Consider the following 20859-nt stretch of genomic DNA (forward strand, 5'->3'; position numbering starts at 1 on the left):
AGCAACTTATGATCAATACATTGACCAAACACATTTCCAGGGAAGCTATGATGAAGGATGTTGTCCACCTCCTAACAAAGAGCTGATGGATTCAACCTGTGAAGGACATATAATTTCAGATGTATCCATGGTATAGATTTATTTTGCTTGATTGTACATATTTGTTGCAAGGTTGTGTTGTGTTTTATTTTCTGTATCATACAAAAGTAGTTGATGATACTCCTATCCCCCTAAAAAGATGAGGATCATTTTGAGATATTTAAAAAAAAATTCACAAAAGAGATCAGAAGGAAATTTAGAAGGAATCATAGACAAACAAGATGGTTTTAAAAAATAACTTTATACTTAAAAAAAAAAGCAAATAGTGGGGGGCAGAGACAAGATGGCAGAGAGGATACATGCTTCATTCTGAGCTTCCTTCTACCCTTACTTACTAATTACCTAATTCAGCCTCAGAAATAATGCTTGACTGGTAAAATCCACGAATATTGTAGGTACAACAAATTACCAGTGAAAGATAACTCTTAAGATTGCCAGAAAAGGTCTGTGTTGACTGGGCAGGAGGAGGCCAGCACAGGCAAGGAGGCAGAATGCAGAGGCTAGCCCATACTAAGCAGACCTAGGGCAGGGTGTGGTCTCATGGGTGGAGAATTTACAGAGAGGACTCTACCACAGATTGACTGCTCTGCTTTGGTTGCAAAGCAGTAGATCAGCAGAGAAGTTACACAAAAGTCAAAGGTAGAGTGTACTCCAAAATGCCAGAATTTAACAGATCCCAGACATATCCACCCAGCACCGGGAGTGACTCAGCACAAACCAAAGTGCAGCTATGCAGTCACAGTCCACAGTGCAGGGCTCTGCTTGGGGCAGTCACATTTCCGCTGCACAGTGACTTGTCCCAGAGCAGCTACTGTTCTACATAGAGTGGTTCTGCTCAGGGCAGTAGCACTTCCATTGTGTGGGACTCTTCCCAGGGCAGTAGCACTTCCGGCACAATAGGGGGCTCTTCCAAGGGCAGTGGCACTTCCACAGCAGCATGGCCACTCTTTGCAGACCTGTTTGCAGGACAGCTGCTGTCCATCTATCCCTGTTTTATAGAGGAAGCTAAGAACCTCTGTGCCCTGAAGGCAGACCCTAAGTTAATGAAGAAAATAACTCATTAAAAATCAGAACTGAACAAATAGAAATGAGTGATTAATTGAGACATCAAGAATCAGTCAAGCAAAACCCAAAAAGATGAAAAACTAGAAAAAAAGTTAAATATCTACTTGGAAAAACAACAGACCTGGAAAATAGATCTAGGAGAGATAATCAGGATTATTGGACTTCCTGAAAATTATGATGAAAAAAGGGCCTATACACTATTTTACAGGAAATCATCAAAGAGAACTGCCCACATGCAATAAAATCAGAAGGTAAAAGAGGTATTGAAAGAATTCATCGAATATCTTCTGAAAGAAACCCCAAAATAAAAACTCCAAGCAATATTGTGGCTAAATTTCAGAACTAACAGACTAAGGAAAAAATATTACAAGCAGCCAGAAAAAAAGAATTCAAATACTGAGGAGTCACAATAAGGATCACTCAGGATCTACCAGTTTCCACATTAAAGGATTGAAGGGCCTGGAATATGATATTCCAAAAAGTAAAAGAACTTGGAATGCAGCCAAGAATAAACTACCCAGAAAAACTGAGCATTTTCTTCTAGAGAAGAAGATGGACATTCAATGAAACAGGTGAATTCCATTTATTCCTAATGAAAAAAACAGAGCTAAACAAAAAATTTGACCTCCAAATATAGGACTCAAGAGAAGCATAAAAGATAAAAAGAACTCTTGAAAACTGTATTTCTGTTATGGGCAAACATAAAGAGTGTGTGCATAATTTGATTTTATTGTTATAATATAAAAAAAGGGAAGTAGAAGTGGAAAAAGAACTGTATCAGAAAAAAAGAGAAAAGGGGAGATAAAAAGAGGGAAATTACATTCCACAAAGAGACAAAGAAAACCAATCATATCCGAGGGAATTAAGGGAGGAGGAGGAACATTGTGTGAATCTCTCATCAGATTTGGTGCAAAGAGAAAATATTAAACATATTTGGTTTACAGAGAAATTTCTCTTACCTCATTAGAAAGTGAGAGAGGAAAAGGGAAAAGGAAAAGAGTAGGCTAAATAGAAGGGAATACAGAAAAATAAGGGAAAGGTATAAGAAAGGGGTAGGGACTCAAAGAGGGTGGGAGGGATTCTAAAGAAGGAGAGCTGCGTGAGGCAAGTGGAGCCAATAAGTTTAATTCTGGGGAGGGGGTAAGGGGGAAAATGAAAAGAAAAGTATAATCTGGGGTTAATAAGATGGCAGAAAATACAGAATTAGTAGTTTTAACCATAAATGTGAATGGAATGAATTCTCCGGCAAACAAGTTTAAGAGGTTTTTCTAGGGTCACACAGCTAGTTAATGACTAAGGCTAGATTTCAACTCAGGAAGATAAATTTGATTTCAGGCCTGATGCTCTATCCACTGTACCATCTAGCTGCTTCATTTTCATCTCTGAATTATATTCCATTTTGTTGCTTACATTATTGATGTCAAAGAGATTTGCATATGACTCTTGGAATCACTAAGTCCCCCCAAGGCTCAGCTTAAGTTCCATCTAAAAAGAGAATCTTTATTTTGCCCTATTGAGGCACTTTGATTTTTGTCTTTGTGCAACCAGGACTTCTCTTGTTGATTTGAATTGAATTTTTTTTTAATTACTCGGATAATGGCTTTATTTTCCTAAGCAACTAAAATTATTCAGAAGTATATTGTGGGTGTAACATTAAGCCCCTTATTACTTAACTTCTAACTCAAATTTTTTTATGAGAAAATTTCCAATAAAATTCTGTTAATTTTAGAAGTCAACTTTCTACTTGAAGAGTTTACTTTAGTTCTTATAGGAGAAGTCTTATACTAATATTTGGGGACATAATAATTTTGTGATTCAGTTGTTCCTGGCAGGTCTCCTTTTTGATGCTACCATGTCCACTTTTGAAGATGCTGACACTGAAGAGATACTTACTTGCTTCCAAGTTACAGTCTATCACCCGAGCCAAGATCAAGTGTTTCAGGGGCTGAGGTTTTTCAATTGAGAAAGTCCGTCATCCACAGAAGTGGTAAAGTTTGGCTGGAGTCCCAACCTGTGTCATTATGCCTTTCAAGACAAACAAGTCTCCAGAATTCAGTTCTTTCTGCAGCCATTTAAATGGTTCAAAGGTTCTGTGCTCTCATTTGAAATTAAAAATCTGAGTAAGAAAATCAGACTGCTTGTAGGCAACATTTCAATAAAATGGACCTTCCAGGCAAGTGCATCGTGCAGTTTGGAGAATACCAGTTTTTTAAAAATTTTATTATTACAGCTTTTTATTTACAAGATATATGCATGGGTAATTTTTCAGCACTGACAATTGCAAAACCTTTTGTTCCAATTTTTCCCCTCCTTCCCCCTATCCTCTCCCTCAGATGGCAGGAAGACCAACATAAAGTATATGTTAAATACAATATATGTATACATATCCATACAGTTATTTTGCTGCACAAGAAGAATCGGACTTTGAAATATTGTACAATTAACCTGTGAATGAAATAAAAAATGCAGGCAGACAAAAACAGAGGGATTGGAAATGCTATATAGTGGTTCACATTCATTTCCCAGAGTTCTTTTGCTGGGTGTAGCTGCTTCTTTTCATTATTGAACAAATGGAACTGATTTGGTTCATCTCATTGTTGAAGAGAGCCATGTCCATCAGAATTGATCACCATATAGTATTGTTGTTGAAGTATATAATGATCTCCTGGTCTTGCTCATTTCACTCAGCATCAGTTCATGGAGAATACCAGTTCTTGATGGAGAGAAGATGGGGAGTCAATGGAGTATTTCAAGACATGCTTTGTGCTGGCCCTACAGTCACTCTTAGAGAAAAGACACCATGAAAAGCCTATATCTGAGAATGATTTTTCTTCATCCATATTTCCTACAGAAATAGATGAAAATGAATATTGAACAAATGAGATGATAACAGAAAAATTATAAAGTTATAGGAAGGCAGGCAACATGGTGGATGTTATTTGGGCAGAATGAGTTCAACTTCAACAACATTTCTTTCTTCCATGACAACAAATTGGATATTTTGAATTCTGTAACTTTGAGCATTGAAGATCTCCAGAGGAAGAGGTTCATTGCACTAGGTGGAGTTAAAAGGATTTACAGAAAATTATGGATGTGAATTACACAGTACCTAGATGGGGTAGGGTATGTGTAATAGGGGGAGGATTGGGAGCTGCACTGGAAGTTGGAGATCCAACACAAGTGAAATTTGAGGATATCTAAGGACTTGGATGATGTTTTTGGATCTGTAAAGAATTAATTTTAAATTCTTTAGTGCCTTTTGTTTTTGTTTGTTTTTATTTTTGAATTTTTAATAATATTTTATTTTTCCAAATATATGCAAAGATAGTTTTCAACATTACTTTGTATTCCAAACTTTTCTCCCTTCCCCCCATTGTCCTCCCTAAGACAGCAAGCAATGTGATATAGATTAAGCTTTGGTAACTTTTGAAGAAGAAAAGATGTTAGCTTATGCTGTACATTTTTAAAATTACATTTTATTTTCAGGTCCACATTCTTTTCTTCTATCCTATTCCTCTGCTAAAAGAAAACTTGTTATAAACATTGTATGTGTGTGTGTGTGTGTGTGTGTGTGTGTGTGTATAAATGTAGTTGCCTGTGTATTATATATCTAGATTTGTGATTTTACTAGTACAGGGAATTCCCAGTGTAGAAAATTCCTTTACCACCGTAGTAGAGCCCCTTCTGTGACACTCAAGCCTTAGAGATTTGCCCAGATAACAAACTAATATTGTTTCACTTTGGGCTCTTTTTAAACTTTTGTCTGGATTTTGGGTTATGGATTATGTCTCAGTTCAGTCAAGTTCTCTTTTTCCAAAGTTAATTCTTGATCAATTTTTGACTATGTTATCAGTCACTCAAAACTGTGATACCCAGACTGATTCAAGATAGATGTTCATTGGGGAAATGTCCATGTTCTGAGGTGGCAGGAATGAAAAATTCACTTTTTTTGCCTAATCTTTGGCCCTGGATTTGAATTTTTTCTTAGTTTTCTTTTAGAAGAGCCAGAAAGAATGTTAATTCTCAGATAGTTCTTCCTTCTATTTCTACCTTAATTATCCAGAATCACTCAGATATTTTAAAACTTTTTGAAATACCATCATGTCAGATGCTTTAAGAATATTTTAATACTTTATACTTTATATTTCAGGATTCCATAGATTTGTTGGTACCTCCAAAAGTGGAGTGGAGTGTTACCTCCACTTATAAAACTGGAATCCTCCATGCCTTTTGTAGAAAGTCTGGGACTTCCGGCCAAGATGGCGGAGAGGACACAAACATCTGTTTAAGCTCTGTCTTGCTCTCAGAATACTTTATTTCATGACAAGGCCTCAGAATTAGGGCTTGATTGAAAAAACCCATGAATACATTACCAACAGAAGATATCCTCAAAATTCGCCAGAAAAGATCTGGTTTTGTTCATTGGCAGGGATGGTTAGATCAGGCGCAGACTGAAGGCAGGTAGCAAGAGCATGGCAGGCAGTGAGAGCACAGAAGGCAGCTCACACTGAGCAGACCTGAGTGGGGTGGGGTGTGATCTCAGACGTTTCTGCAGGGAGAACGTTATCATAGTGTGGCTACTTTGTCCTGGCAGCAAGCCAGTAGATCAGCAGAGAAGCTATAAACACATGGGGCAAAAACCATAACTCCAAAAAGCTAGGATGTCTCTGGACCTGACCACACTCACCCAGAATGACTCAGCACACTCTCAGAATCTCAGAGTGCAGATTCAGCCCAGCCATTGCTGTCCTGCTAGTGCCTCACTGCTGCCCCCTGCAGTCTGTAGAGGAAGCTTGGTAATACCATCCAGCCCCCTCCCCCCAAAAAAGAAAAAAGCACACTGCATTTGCTTTTTTTGTTAGTTTGTTTTCTTTGATTCTTCTTTGACAAAATGAGCAAAAAATTAAAGCACACTTTAACTATTGATAGCCTCTATACATAGAGAGAGCAGACTTTAAACCCTGAGGAGACTAAAAACAGACTGTTTCTAGATGAATCCCCAAAGGGAGATATGATCTGGTCTTCAACACACAAGACTCTCATAGAAGAAATTAAAAAGGCTCTTACAAGAGAGCTAGAAGAAAAATGAAAAAAGGAAAGGGAAGCTTGGCAAGAGTGTGTGAATAAGTCATCCCATGCATTTAAGATAGAGTGGATAAAGAAATCAAATCCTTGAAAAACAGAAATTGTGAATTAGAAAAGGTAAATAATTCCAAGTAAAACAAGATTAGTGAATTGGAAAAAGAAAATAACTCTCTAAAAAATAAAATTGGCAAAATGGAAAAAAATTCCATAGAACAAAACAACTCACTTAAAAACTCAATTGGACAATTAGAAAAAGAAATAAAAAAGTGATGAAGAAAATAATTCATTAAAAATCAGAATTGAACAAATGGAATTGAATGACTCAAGGAGACACCAAGAATCAGTCAAGCAAAAGCAAAAAAATGAAACAATGGGAAAAAATGTCAAATACCGTTTTGGGAAAACAACAGACCTGCAAAATAGATCTAAGAGAATCTGAGAATTATTGGACTCCCTGAAAAATATGATTGAAAAAAAGAGCCTGGACACTATTTTCCAGGAAACTATCAAAGAGAAGTGCCCAGAAGTCATAGAAATAGAGGGTAAAATAGAAATAGAAAGAATTCATTGATCACCTATTGAAAGGGACATTAAAATCAAAACACCAAGAAATATAGTGGCCAAAGTCCAGAACTATCAGATGAAGGAAAAAATACTGCAAGCTGCTTAAAAAAATCAATTCACATATAGAGGAGCCACAATAAGGATTACTCAAGACCTAGCAGCATCCACATTAAAGGATTGAAGGGCCTGGAATATGATATTTCGAAAGGATAAAGAATTTAGTATGCAACCAAAAATAACTTACCCAGCCAAAAATGAAGCAATATCAATATTAAACATATATGCATCAAGTGGTGTAGCATCTAAATTCTTAAAAGAGAAATTGAGAGCTGCAAGAAGAAATAGCAAAACTATAATAGTGGGAGATCTCAACCTTGCACTCTTAGAATTAGATAAATGAAACCACAAAATAAATAAGAAAGAAGTCAAAGAGGTAAATAGAATACTAGAAAAGTTAGTTATGATAGATCTTTGGAGAAAACTAAATGGAGACAGAAAGGAGTACACGTTCTCAGCAATTCATGGAACCTATAAAAAAATTGACCATATATTAGGACATAAGAACCTCAAACTCAAATGCAGTAAGGCAGAAATAGTAAATGCATCCTTTTCAGACCATGATGCAATGAAAATTACATTCAATAAAAAGGCAGGGGAAAATTGACCAAAAAATAATTGGAAACTAAATAATCTCTTATTAAAGAATGATTGGATGAAACAGCAAATCATAGACATAATTAATAACTTCACCCAAGAAAATGACAATAATGAGATGTCATATCAAAATGTGTGGGATGCAGCCAAAGCAGGAACAAGGGGAAATTTTATATCTTTAGAGGCCTACTTGGATAAAATAGAAAAAGAGAAGGTCAATGAATTGGGTTTGCAACTAAAAATGCTAGAAAATTAACAAATTAAAACCCCTCCAGTCAAACACTAAACTTGAAATTCTAAAAATAAAAGGGGAGATTAATAAAATTGAAAGTAAAAAAAAACACTATTGAATTAACTAATAAAACTAAGAGTTGGGTCTATGAAAAAACCAAAATAGATAAACCCTTAGTAAATCTGATTTAAAAAAAGGAAAAAGGAAAATCAAATTGTTAGTCTTAAAAATGAAAAGGGAGGACTTGATACTACTAATGAAGAGGAAATTAGAGCATTAATTAGGAATTACTTTGCCCAACTGTATGCCAATAAATTCGATAACTTAAATGAAATGGAAGAATACCTTCAGAAATATAGCTTGCCCAGATTAACAGAAGAAGTAAATTGGTTAAACAGTCCCATCTTAGAAAAAGAAATAGAACAAGCTATTAATCAACTCCCTAAGAAAAAATCCCCAGGACCAGATGGATTTACATGTGAATTCTACCAAACATTTAAAAACAATTAATTCCAATGTTATACAAACTATTTGAACAAATAGTTCAAATTGAACTATTGATTGAAGAAGTCCTACCAAATTCCTTTTATGACACAGACATGGTACTGATACCTAAACCAGGTAGGTTGAAAACAGAGAAAGAAAATTATAGACCAATTTCCCTAATGAATATTGATGCTAAAATCTTAAATAAAATATTAGCAAAAAGATTACAGAAAATCATCCCCTGGATAATACACTACAAGCAAGTAGGATTTATACCAGGAATGCAGGGCTGGTTCAATATTAGGAAAACTATTAGAATAATTGACTATATCAATAACCAAATAAACAAAAACCATATGATCATCTCAATAGATGCAGAAAAAGCATTTAATAAAATCCAACACCCATTCCTAATAAAAACACTTGAGAGTATAGGAATAAATGGAATTTTCCTTAAAATCGTCAGTAGCATCTATTTAAAACCCTCAGTAAGCATCATATGTAATATGGATAAACTAGAATCATTCCCAATAGGATCAGGGGTTAAACATATCATGCCCACTATCACCATTGATGTTCAATATTGAATTAGAAATGCTAGTCTTGGCAATAAGAGAAGAAAAAGAGATGAAAGGAATTAGAGAAGGCAATGAGGAAACAATCAAATTATCACTCTTTGCAAATGATATGATGGTATACTTCGAGAACCCCAGAGATTCTACTAAAAAGCTTTTAGAAATAATTCACAACTTTAGCAAAGTTACAGGATACAAAATAAATCCACATAAATCTTCAGCATTTTTATACATCACCAACAAAATCCAACAGCAAGAGATACAAAGAGAAATTCTATTCAAAATAACCATTAATAGCATAATATATTTGTAAATCTATCTACCAAAGTAAAGTCAGGAATTATATGAGCAAAATTACAAAACACTTTTCACACAAATAAAGTCAGATTTAAACAATTGGAAAAATATTAAATGCTCTTGGATAGGTCAATTGAATATAATAAAGATGACAATACTACCTAAACTAATCTACGTATTTAGTGCTATACCAATCAGACACCCAAGAAACTATTTTAATGATCTAGAAAAAATAACAACAAAATTCATATGGAAGAAGCAAAGGTTAAGAATTTCAAGGGAATTAATGAAAAAAAAAATCAAGGCAGCCTAGCTGTACCTGATCTAAAACTATATTATAAAGCAGCAGTCATCAAAACCATTTGGTATTGGCTAAGAAATAGATTAGTTGATCTATGGAATAGGTTAGGTTCACAGGACAAAACAGTCAATAACTATAGCAATCTAGTGTTTGACAAACCCAAAGATCCCAACTTTTGGGATAAGAATTCACTATTTGACAAAAACTGCTGGGAAAACTGGAAATTAGTATGGCAGAAACTAAGCATGGACCCACACTTAACACCATACACCAAGATAAGATCAAAATAGGTCCATGATTTAGGCATAAAGAACAAGATTATAAATTAATTAGGGGAACATAGGATATGTACCTCTCAGACTTGTGGAGGAGGAAGGAATTTGTGACCAAAGAAGAACTAGAGATCGTTATTGATCACAAAATAGAAAATGTTTATTATATCAAATTAAAAAGCCGTGTACAAACAAAACTAATGCAAACAAGATTAGAAGGGAAGCAGTAAACTGGGAAAACATTTTTACAGTTAAAGGTTCTGATAAAGGCTTCATTTCCAAAATATATAGAGAATTGACTCTAATTTATAAGAAATCAAGCCAAGATGATGAAATTGAAATTATTTCTTGTTGGAATCTTTTACAAAATGTGAAGACATTGGAGTTGATTTGATCTGATTTTGGGCCAGAACTTGAAACAAGGTATTAGGTGGAACTGATTGAATAATGCTTGTGTTCACACCTTTAGAGAGTTCAAGTATCTAAGTACTCAATGGAGTTCACACAAGAGTTCAGGGCTAGTATGAGAGCTGAATTCACACCTCCCTTAGGACCAGAGAGCACTCTGGGAGATAACCCAGAATCCCTCTTCCTCCAGAAGGCGGAGTTAACCTTTGGGAGATCACATAAATGAAGGAAGCTCTTGGAGCTAGGAGAAATTTCTCCAGAACATCAACAGGGCTCTGAGACAGAACACTCTGAAAGAAAAGACTACTCGCCACAGAGATTGAGAAGCCACGAGTTGGAGCTGGCTGGAGGCTGAAGAAAGCAGAGGCAGAGGCCAAGGACAAAGCTGCAAGATCTCTTGGAGCCAGGAAAACCACCAACACTAGACTGAAGACAGTGTTAAGATTTTCCACCAGCTCCCATGTTTTCAGTTGAGAGTTGTTAAAGAACAGGAAACCTGTGATTTTTGCAGCTACCTCCAGGTTAACAAGACACTTACTTGCCATTTCTGCTCGGTAATTCTGCCATCTGCCTTCATCTGAGTCTTTGAGGATCATGTTCCCAACCAAGCTGAAGTGGACTGCTAGTTGGCCTACAAAACTTATAGGTTTAAATGTCCCTTCCTGTGGAGAGAGAACAGAGTTAGATCAGCAGATTCAATATTTTGGGGGGAAGAGAATTGGGTCCACATTCCTTTCCCAAAGCAAATACAACAAAACTTCAATTAATCAGAAAATGCCTTTAGTAATGTTTGATACCCAAGGCCATATGGTTTCACTCACAAAGAATAGGTGATAGATCAGTGATCCATGCTAGTGTTGGGGTTACAAGTATAACTTTAAAAACCCTGTAGCCACAAGGAATTTTTTTTCTAATACTAGAGACAATAAGAATATATATGATATACATAAATTTTCAAATATATTCAAAGTTGTTAGGTACAAAGTAGTTTAAAAGGAAGGGTACTAGCTTTTGAGGAATAAGAGAAAACTTCCTATACAGAGAGGGTGGTACTTGAGTTATGCCTTGAAGAAAGAAGACTCTTAAGATTGAGGGATGTAGAGAAGGAAGGAAGGAATTCCAGGAATAGGAAATTATCAATGTAAAGGCATGGAGATGGGAGATGAAGAGTCATATGAGAAAAACTGAGAGAAGCCAAGTTTGACTGGATCTTGGAATATAGGAGAGATAGTAATGTTCAGTAAATCTAGAAAAATAGATTGAGATCAATGAAGGACTTTAGTAGCTAAAGAGAAGGAGTTACATTTGATTCTAAATCCAATAGGAAATCATTGGAGATTGCTAAGTAGGAAAATGATATGGTCAGATCTGCACTTAAAGAAAATCACTTGGATAGTATTTTGAGGATAAATGGTGCAGGGAAGGATTTGAGGCAGAAAAACAAAGACTCAATGAAATCATCTAGGTAAGAGGTGACAAGTGCCTGAACTATGATGATAATTATTAAGTGAAGGGAAGAGACTGAAAAAGAGATGTACATTATACATAGCAACAACAAGATTATACAATAATCAATTCTAATGGACAATGTTTTAATGTGTAAATTCTCATGTTAATTCATGTTGTTTGTTACACTACTACTAGCCTGTACTATATTACTATGTGCTTATGTAACTGTGTGTAATGCCTCCCATAATGATGGATTTATGTACACCTTGTTTCAAGTTCTGGCCCAAAATCAGATCAAATCAACTCCAATGTCTTCACATTTTGTAAAGATTCCAACAATTTCTACTCATATGAAAGGGTGTTCCAAATTACTATTGATCGGAGAAATACAAATTAAGACAACTCTGATATACTACTACTACATACCTGTCAGATTGGCTAAGATGACAGGAAAAAATAATGATGAATGTGGGAAAACTGGGACACTGATGTGTTGTTGGTGGAGTTATGAATGAATCCAACCATTCTGGAGAGCAATCTGGAATTATGCCCAAAAAGTTTTCAAACTGTGCATAGTCTTTGATCCAGCAGTGTTATTACTGGGCTTATATCCCAAAGAGATATTAAAGAAGGGAAAGGGACCTGTATGTGCCAAAATGTTTTGTAGTGGCTAGAAACTGGAAAATGAATGGATGCCCATCAATTGGAGAATGGTTGGGTAAATTGTGGTATATGAATATTATGAAATATTATTGTTCTGTAAGAAATGACCAGCAGGATGAATACTGAGAGCCTTGGAGAGACTTACATGAACTGATGCTGAGTGAAATGAGCAGAACCAGATCATTATATACTTCAACAACAGTACTGTAGGAGCATGTATTCTGATGGAAGTGGATATCTTCAACAAAGAGTAGATCTAATTCAGTTCCAATTGATCAATGATGGATAGAATCAGCTACACCCAGAGAAAGAACACTGGGAAATGAATGTTGACTACTTGCATTTTTGTTTTTCTTTCTAGGTTATTTTTACTTTCTGAATCCAATTCTTCTTATGCAATAAGAGAACTGTATGGTTCTGCACACATATATTGTATCTAGGATATACTATAATATATTTAACATGTATAAGACTGCCTGCCATCCAGGGGAGGGAATAAAGGGAGGGAAGGGAAAAGTCAGAACAGAAGTGAGTGCAAGACATAATGTTGTAAAAAATTACCCAGGCATGGGTTCTGTCAAAAAGTTATAATAAAAAAAAGAATAATAAAAAAGAAAGTCTGTGGGAGGTTCTGTGGCTAAAAAAAAAAATCATTTGGTGTCCAGTCATGTAGCTGGGTTTAGCTCTTCGAATTTGACTGAATTTGGCAGACAGTCTTTCCTAGAGCTTGTTAAGGGTGATAGGACCAGTCAGAGGTTTTTCACATAGGTTGGTTATATTGGACATGTCCTTAGGTAAGCTAAATGTTAGTATATTCTAAAGTTTTTTTTTTTTTCATTTCATGACTTGCCAAAATTAGTGTAAAAGACATTATAAAGTGTGATTAGCCGTCATATGGGGAGAAAGAAAAGAACAGGAAGCCACAGCCTGAAGTGCTTCACTCACCTTTTCCTAAATGGTAAAAGAAAAAAAATGTATCCAACAAATTAAATGATTCCTTCGTGGAGGATTTATCTAAACACATGGAAAAGAATTACACAGAATAAGTGTATGTGAAAAAAGCCACCTGCATAGTGGCATGGAATAAGAGTACCTCATAATAAGTATCTGATTAAATTCATTTGACTTACCCTATCTATTCCTCAACTAACAGGCTTTTAATACATTTAATAACATAGTAGGTGCTGTTTAGAATAAGGTATATATATGTTAGTATGACAACTTACAATAATCTTTACAATTTACAAGGCCTTAATTCCAGTGCCTTCCCTCTCTTGGTTATCTCCAATTTATTCTGTCTATATGTTGATTATATATAGTTGTTTGAATGTCCCTCGAATTAGACTGACTTCCTTGAAAAAGAATAGATATTATTTTGTATTAATACAATATAGTTCCTTCAGTAGTTTATTGATCCAATTAACGAATTGGTCATTGAGACCAAATATGAACAGCTAAGCTAATGTTTAGAGTTAATCTAAACTGGAGTTAGGAAGCCTCATTTTTGTAAGTTCAAATTTGATCTCAGACAATAGCTGTGTGATCCTGGTCACTTAACCCTATTTGCCTCAGTTTCTTCATCTATAAAATGAGCTAAAGAAGGAAATGGTAAACCACTCCAGTATCTTTGCTAAGAAAACCCCAAATGAGGTCATGGAGAGTCAGATATGACTGAAAACTAACAAACCATCAAAGGCATTAACAGCTAAATAGCAAAATCAAATGGAATAAGGAATCTCTGTAGATGAAAAGTTTTCTAGTTGCTACTACTGTTTTTGTATGATATGAGAGAAAATGTGGTATACTGGATAGGGTACTGGACTTCAAGTCAGGCTTAAGAAAGGCTTTGCCTTAGAAAGGCAAAAGATAGTAGTTACATAAAAGATAAATTAGAGACAATCAACAAGAGAAAAAGTTCTAGCAATAAGGTGATCAGAAAAAGCTTCTTATAGAATAGGGGACTTTAGCTAAGACTTCAAGAAGTCAGGGAATTTAGAAAGTGGAGATGAAGGACAGCATTTCAGGTATGGAGGACAGCCTCAAGTGTGGAGAAGGAATGTCTTGTGGGAGTAAAATCAAGGAGGCCATTTTCACTGGTTGGCAGAGTACAAAGAGGAAGGGAGTAAGGTATAGAAGGTTGGAAAGGTAGGAGGGTACTAGGTTGTGAAGAGATTTGGATAGCAAAAAGGCTTTATAATTGATCCTAGAGGGGATTAAGTGGCAGTGGAGTTTACTTAGTAGGAAAATGATACGGTTTAACCTACACTTTAGAAAGATTAATTTGATAGTTGAGTAGAAGATAGACTGATGTAGGGAGATGTCAGGGAGACCAAGCAGCAGAATATTGCAATCATCCAGGTGTGGGGATGATGGTCTGTACTAGAGTGGTGACAGTGCCAGAGGAGAGAAAGGGGCATATGTGAGAGATATTAAGGTAAAATTAATACAACTTCCAATAGATTAGATATAGAGGGTAGTGAGGAAGAGTGAGGAGTTGATTATGAAGTTGGGTTGCTGACTGGAAAGGATGCCCTTGAAAGTAATAGAGAAGTTCAGAATGGGGAAGGATTTGAGGAAAAAAATAATAAGTTCAGTTTGGGACATGTTAAATTTAAAGTTTGAGATAACTGAAAGGCAGTTGGAGAGATGAGCTTGGAGATCAAGAAAGAAGCAATGAGATGATTCAAACCAGTTCCAGTTGTTTAGTATTGAAGAGAATCAGCTACACTCAGAGAGAGAACTATGGGAAATGAGGGTGGACCACAACATAGCATTTCCACTTGCAATGGGCTGAGGTTTGAGTTGATGCACTTAGGTCCCAAGTACATGAGGCTAAATAGTAATTGGGCTATATTCTATTAATATACATGATTGGATAAAGAATGGTCCCTGCCCACTCTCTGTGCAAGTCCTGATGTGTTGTACAGGAAATGACGATTTTGGTGGGTGGAGGCAGAGAGAGGAACAGGAAGAGAAGCTGGGAGAGATTGGGCCTGGATTCTATTCTCCTAGCTGCTGGTCGTGTGGCTGCGGATCTAGCTAGCTTCTTGACTCAGCTGCACACATTGCTATCGCCGATTCTCTTTTGCCTCTGATCCTTCTTCACTGAGAATAAAGACTGACGATTTTCCCCTAACCTGAACTCCTGACTCCTGCTGATTTTAAAAATACACGGTCTTCACATCCACTCTTTCTGTTACTGTTTGCTTCTATTTTTGTTTTCCTTGTCGAGTTTTTTCCTTTCTTTCTAGATCCAGTTTTTCTTTTCTTTCTTTCTTTGTCTCTTTCTTTCTTTCTTTCTTTCGTTCATTCCTTTTTTATTATAGCTTTTTATATACAAAACATATGTATGGGTGATTTTTCAACACTGACCTTTGCAAAACCTTCTGTTCCAATTTTTCCCCTCTTTCCCCCCACCTCCTCCCCTAGATGGCAGGTAGTCCCATACATGTTTAATATAACAATCCCTTTTAAGCTCATCTAACTAACACTCTAAAGGCACTACAGGCCAATACTATAGTAGGGATTCTCTTATTAGGCTGCTATATTGTTCAAGTTGTAGTCAAAAGAATTAAAAAATCTTAAAGACTCTGTGATGCACATAAATTTAGCTACTTTCTGATTCCTATCACACAGCTGAAGCTATTCTCTGCTAACTGAAAAACCAAATCTAGATTGGATTTTTCTTGTGCAGCAAAATAACTATAAATATATATATATACATATATTGGATTTAACATATACTTTTACATATTTAACATGTATTAAACTACTTACCATCTAGGGGAGGGGCTGGAGGGAAGGAGGGGAAAAGTTGGAACAGAAGGTTTTGCAAGGGTCAATGTTGAAAAATTACCTATGCATATGTTTTGTAAATAACAAGCAATAATAACAATAATAATAATAATAATAAAAAAAGTTAGGACTGGATAAGTATTATCAGTAAAGAGATAATTGAATCCCATGGGAGCTGATGAGATCACCAAGAGAGGCAGTGTGGAGGAAGAAAAAGGCCCACCCCAAAGTCTTGGAAGATATACATATTTAAGAGGTGTGACCTAGAATTAGGAAAGGAGACTAAGAAGTACTCAAATAGGTAGGAAAAGAGCAAAGTCATAGATTGTGTCATAGATTCCTAAAGAGAAGAGATTATTGGAGGGGCAGAGAAAAAGCAGGGATTCATCTGAGCTCTCCCCCAAATCTCTTTATATAATGATGCTAAACAAATTCCAGAATGGCAGAACCCACAAAAAGACAATGAAACAATTTTCCAGCTTAAGACAACTTAGAAGGTCAGCAAGAAAGGCCTTTTGTACCAGGGTGAGAAAGGAATGAAGTCCAAACTAGACTCCAGCAAATCAGAAGCAGGTTTTGGGGTGACAGAATCAGTGACAGCAGTGGCAGCTTCTAAACAGCTCAGTCCATATGGATTAGATGATAAGTCAGAACGAGGTTTACAGAGATCTCAAAATGAAAACTCTCCGGAATATTATATATTTAGAGGAAAGTATAGCCAGAAAGAAATACTTGAAATATTATAGAGTCACAGTTGGGGTAACGCAAGATTTAGCAGTTTGTACATTAAAAAATTGGAGGTCTTGGAATATGATATTCTAGAAAGCAAACTAGTTAGAATTATAAGAAATAATCACTTACCCAGGAAAAACTGAGGACTTCTAAGCATTCCTGAAGAAAATCACAAAGTTGAATAGAAAATTTGACTTTCAAAAACAAGATGCAAAAAAACAAAAAAACAAACAAACAAAAAAAACCCAACAACAAAAACAACCCATAAAAAGATAAATAGGAAAGAGACAACATAAGGGTTAACAGTTTATATAATTCCTAAAAACTTTCTCATAATTAGGACAGTTAGAAGGATTTTACATAGTCAGGAAACAGAGATGTGAGTTGAATATGATGGTATATTTATCTAAAAAATAAAATTAAGGGATGAGAAAGAAGTGCATTGGGATAAGAGGAAAGGGAGAGTTAGAATGGGATAAATTATTTGATATAAAAGAGGTATGAAAGAGATTTCAGAATGGAAAGGGAAATGGGGAGAGGAGCATATAAACCCTACTCTTACTGGAATTGCTTCAAAGAGAAAATAATATGCACGGTTGGATATAGAAATTTAGCTTACAATATAGGAAAACAGGAAGGGAAGAGGATAGCAAAAGGGAGCTTGAAGAGAGCTGGTAGAAGGAAGGACAGTTTTGAGAAGGTAAAGGTCAGAAGGAAAACATTTTTGAGAATGGAGGGGTGGAGGAGAGGGAGGAAAGGAGAGAAAGGGAGGGAGGGAGAGGGGGAGAAGGGGAGAGGAAGAGAGAGAGAGAGAGAGAGAGAGAGAGAGAGAGAGAGACAGAGAAGAAAATATATAGTTGGTTTTAGTGTGAAAATTGTTTTTACTGTGATAAAGACTTTATTTCTCAAACAAATAGAAAATGGAATTAAATTTATAGAAATGAAAGCCATTCCTCAATAAGATAAATGATTAGAGACAGGCAGTTTTCAGAAAAAGTAATCAAAATGCTCTAAATCATTATTGATGAGAGAAATGCAAATTAAAACAACTGAGCTACTATCCTCTCAGGTTTCCACTTGAGATGGGCAGCACCTTTCCTTACCTGATCACCACTGACCTTTCGGACATCTCTGGATTACTTTGGCAGGATAGTCAGTCACCACACCCGAGGAAAGTTTCAATCTCTATTGTATCACATCTTTCCCCCCTCCTCCTTTCTCTGTCCCCTGCTTATATCCCCTTTCCCTATTGCCCCTTCATTGCCCTAACAACAGTACCACCATTTGAGGGGAGTGCTTTTCCATTACCGGCACATACTCAATGTATGACTGCTCCGTGTTTCCTTGATCACCTATACATTTGGTGGATAACTTTATCTGACTTATTTGTCTGGCTTACCGGAAACTCGGGAATGTATATCAGCAGAATACATGTCCAGGGCACCTCTTGGACCCTCTTGGTATGTACTGTTTCTAGGAAATGATCAAAGGCAAGGTTGGGGTTTTACAAAGAACAGAGTCAATCCATCATACCCTTATATGTTTATAGTAACCAGACCATAGTTAAAGTGTAATTATTCTGGGGGTCCAACAACTCTCCTTTTTGTTTAAAAATGTTAGATTCTTCTTTCCTTAGGGGGGAACATAAGGTCTGCTTTTAGCTGGGTAACAAGCTTGCGCAAAAAATATAATAGTAGGCACAGAAAGCATGGTAAACAGATTATTAAGAAGGAGGAATACAACAAAGACTGTCATCCCAGAAACCATCCATTGCAGTATTCCATGGAATTGGTATTCAAACCAATCAATTAGATCACTGGATGTGTCTTGGGAGAGGGAAAAGATTTTTTGCTATATTTTCAATCTCTTTGGTGAGGTGGGCTAACCATTGTATTTCATTGGTCACATTAGCTGCCGAGAGGGCTCCATGGAGATGTGTCTCATTGGACTCCCAGGAGCCTACAAATGAGGAATAGGCACCGGCCTTGAGGTCTCTGCCTCCTCCTTCTCCTCCTTCTGGACCTTTTCTTCTCTGAGTAATTGGAGGGATCGGGTTGGCATCCAGGAGTTTGTCTCCCCTTCATCCTGGTCATCTGGAACAACAAGAGTGTATCCTGATCCCCATGCTACTATCCTCTCTGGTCCCAGCCATTGACCCTCTGGGGTTTTCCATATTACCTGTTTGTGGGAAGTATGACCTATGGTCTGAAATGGGCCAGTTAAAGTAATGAAAGAATCACATGGCTGATGTGGTGTTATTATGTGAAAATTGAAGAAAATTATGTGTATAACATGCTATGTTGAGTTCTCTTTGGGTAACTCTCTGCTCTCCTTTGGCTTTCTTTTTTGGGGCTTCCAGCACTCCCCCTCTTTGTTTAAAAATGAGGGTTTTGATTGGTTGGTTGGCTGTCTCTACTATAGCCTGTCTTTTGGGGTTATAGGGGAGGCTAGTGACATGATGGATGCCAAACTCCTCCATAAAGGAGGCAAATGCTTTAGAAATATAGGCAGGTCTGTTGTCTGTTTTAAGTTCATTTGGGGGGCCTGTGGAGGCAATATAGTGGAGCATATGGGCAATGGCATGGCGGGTGGTCTCACCAGGCTGTATAGTAGCCATATGAAGCCTGAAGAGGTGTCAACAGTGATATGGACGCATTGTGTGTTCAAATGCGTAACATCCATCTGCCACAGCTGGTTGGGAAAGTCACCTTTTTTATTTACTGCTGCACCAGCTGGAGGGGGGCGGAATGGGGCACATGGGATGCAGAGTTTAACTATTTCTGCTGCTTGTGACTTTTTTATCTCATAAAACAGTCTAAGGGTTTGGGCCGAGAGGTGAAAGCGCTGGTGAGCTTTTTGAGCAGACTATAAGGGATATAAGAGAGAATCAGCTATGTTGTTACCTTCAAATATGGGACCCAGACTGTCTCTGTGTGATGTAACATGAAAAATATATACAGGGTGTGAATGAGCCAATAGGGCTTGTTGGGCTTCAAGCAATAAAGCACAGATAGTAATATGTCGTGGTTCTATATATGCGGAAGGTAATCTTTGAATGGCTTGAGTGGCATATTGGCTATCAGTAGTAATATAAACAGATTGAGGGAACTTTAGAATAGCTTGGATTATAGCAAAAAGTTCATTCTTTTGTGTGGAGGTGTAAGGGATTTTTAGGACTCACTGTTGTTTGATTTGAGGGCACCAAATGTATGCTTTGCCATTCTTTGTGGCATCAGAACATCTGGAGGCCCTCTAAAGGAGTTTTAGATATGGGGGATGGGCATTTCCATGACAAATGTCAGTACATGTTAGCAAGGGGGTAGGGCTTTATCAGCTGTAGGGGAGTCTGTAATAATGCTTTGGCCCAAGGAAGACTATCTTCTGGTTTCAGGGGACAACATAAAAGGGGTTCCCTTCCTGTTAGCCAGATCGCTCTCTGGCAACTCTAGAATAAACAGGGGCAGCATCTCCGCTATCTGTGTGATAACTTTCCCTGGCTTCTGGGGGTAAAGCCATTCTATGGGTTTGGTACTTTGATGGAGTACTGCAAACATGGGTTTATCTGTCATAATGGTGAGCTCCAGATGCCCCTCATTCAGGCAACTGGGCATTGCAATTAGGATTGAATCTAAGTCATGGCCTCTTTTGCTGTGACCATGCATTGTCTGGGGGAGGTCAGCTCTGGGTCTCCTTTTCATCTCATACAAGGGTTGCATGAGGGACGGGGGGGATGGGGATTACAGTTTTAGCCCACGCAACATACCTACCAATTTTTGGAAATCATTTAGAGTAGTTAAAGATTCTACTATAACTTGGGGGTTGGAGTGATATCTGCATGTGAGTCATTTGCTGGTCAAGGTATTGGAATGGCGGAAGCATTTGGGCCTTTTTGGGGACAGGGCAGAGGTTTGCTACATGCAAAGCAGTGACCAGAACAGTATGTAGTTGAGAAAGGTGTTTTGTTTTGTCAGATGTTCTAGCATTTGCAATACAAAATAAGAGTTCAGGCCATAGGAGGAGCATGGTACTTTTAGCATTTTAAAAGGCACCAGAGCATACTGAACTTGGCTCGACAAAAGGCCGATATCTAGTGGAAATGTATTTAATTCGGATTTCCAGTCCTCTAACTCTTCCTATGGCTCCAGTTCTTGTGACCCGCCACAAATGTTTTTTGTAATGTGG

The 20859-nt window shown here is 37.0% G+C and overlaps 1 protein-coding gene across 1 annotated transcript; it reads left to right on the forward strand.

Moving 5' to 3' along the window:
• Window positions 1–3016: 3016 nt before the first annotated feature.
• Window positions 3017–4038, forward strand: TIFA (TRAF interacting protein with forkhead associated domain). The gene is given in 3 exon segments (XM_023505782.1): window positions 3017–3314; window positions 3317–3380; window positions 3885–4038. Coding segments are annotated over 3 exon segments (516 nt in total).
• Window positions 4039–20859: the final 16821 nt, after the last annotated feature.

The sequence above is a fragment of the Sarcophilus harrisii genome, chromosome 6, assembly GCF_902635505.1.
Source record: "Sarcophilus harrisii chromosome 6, mSarHar1.11, whole genome shotgun sequence".
In the NCBI taxonomy this organism is placed as follows: Eukaryota; Metazoa; Chordata; class Mammalia; order Dasyuromorphia; family Dasyuridae; genus Sarcophilus; species Sarcophilus harrisii.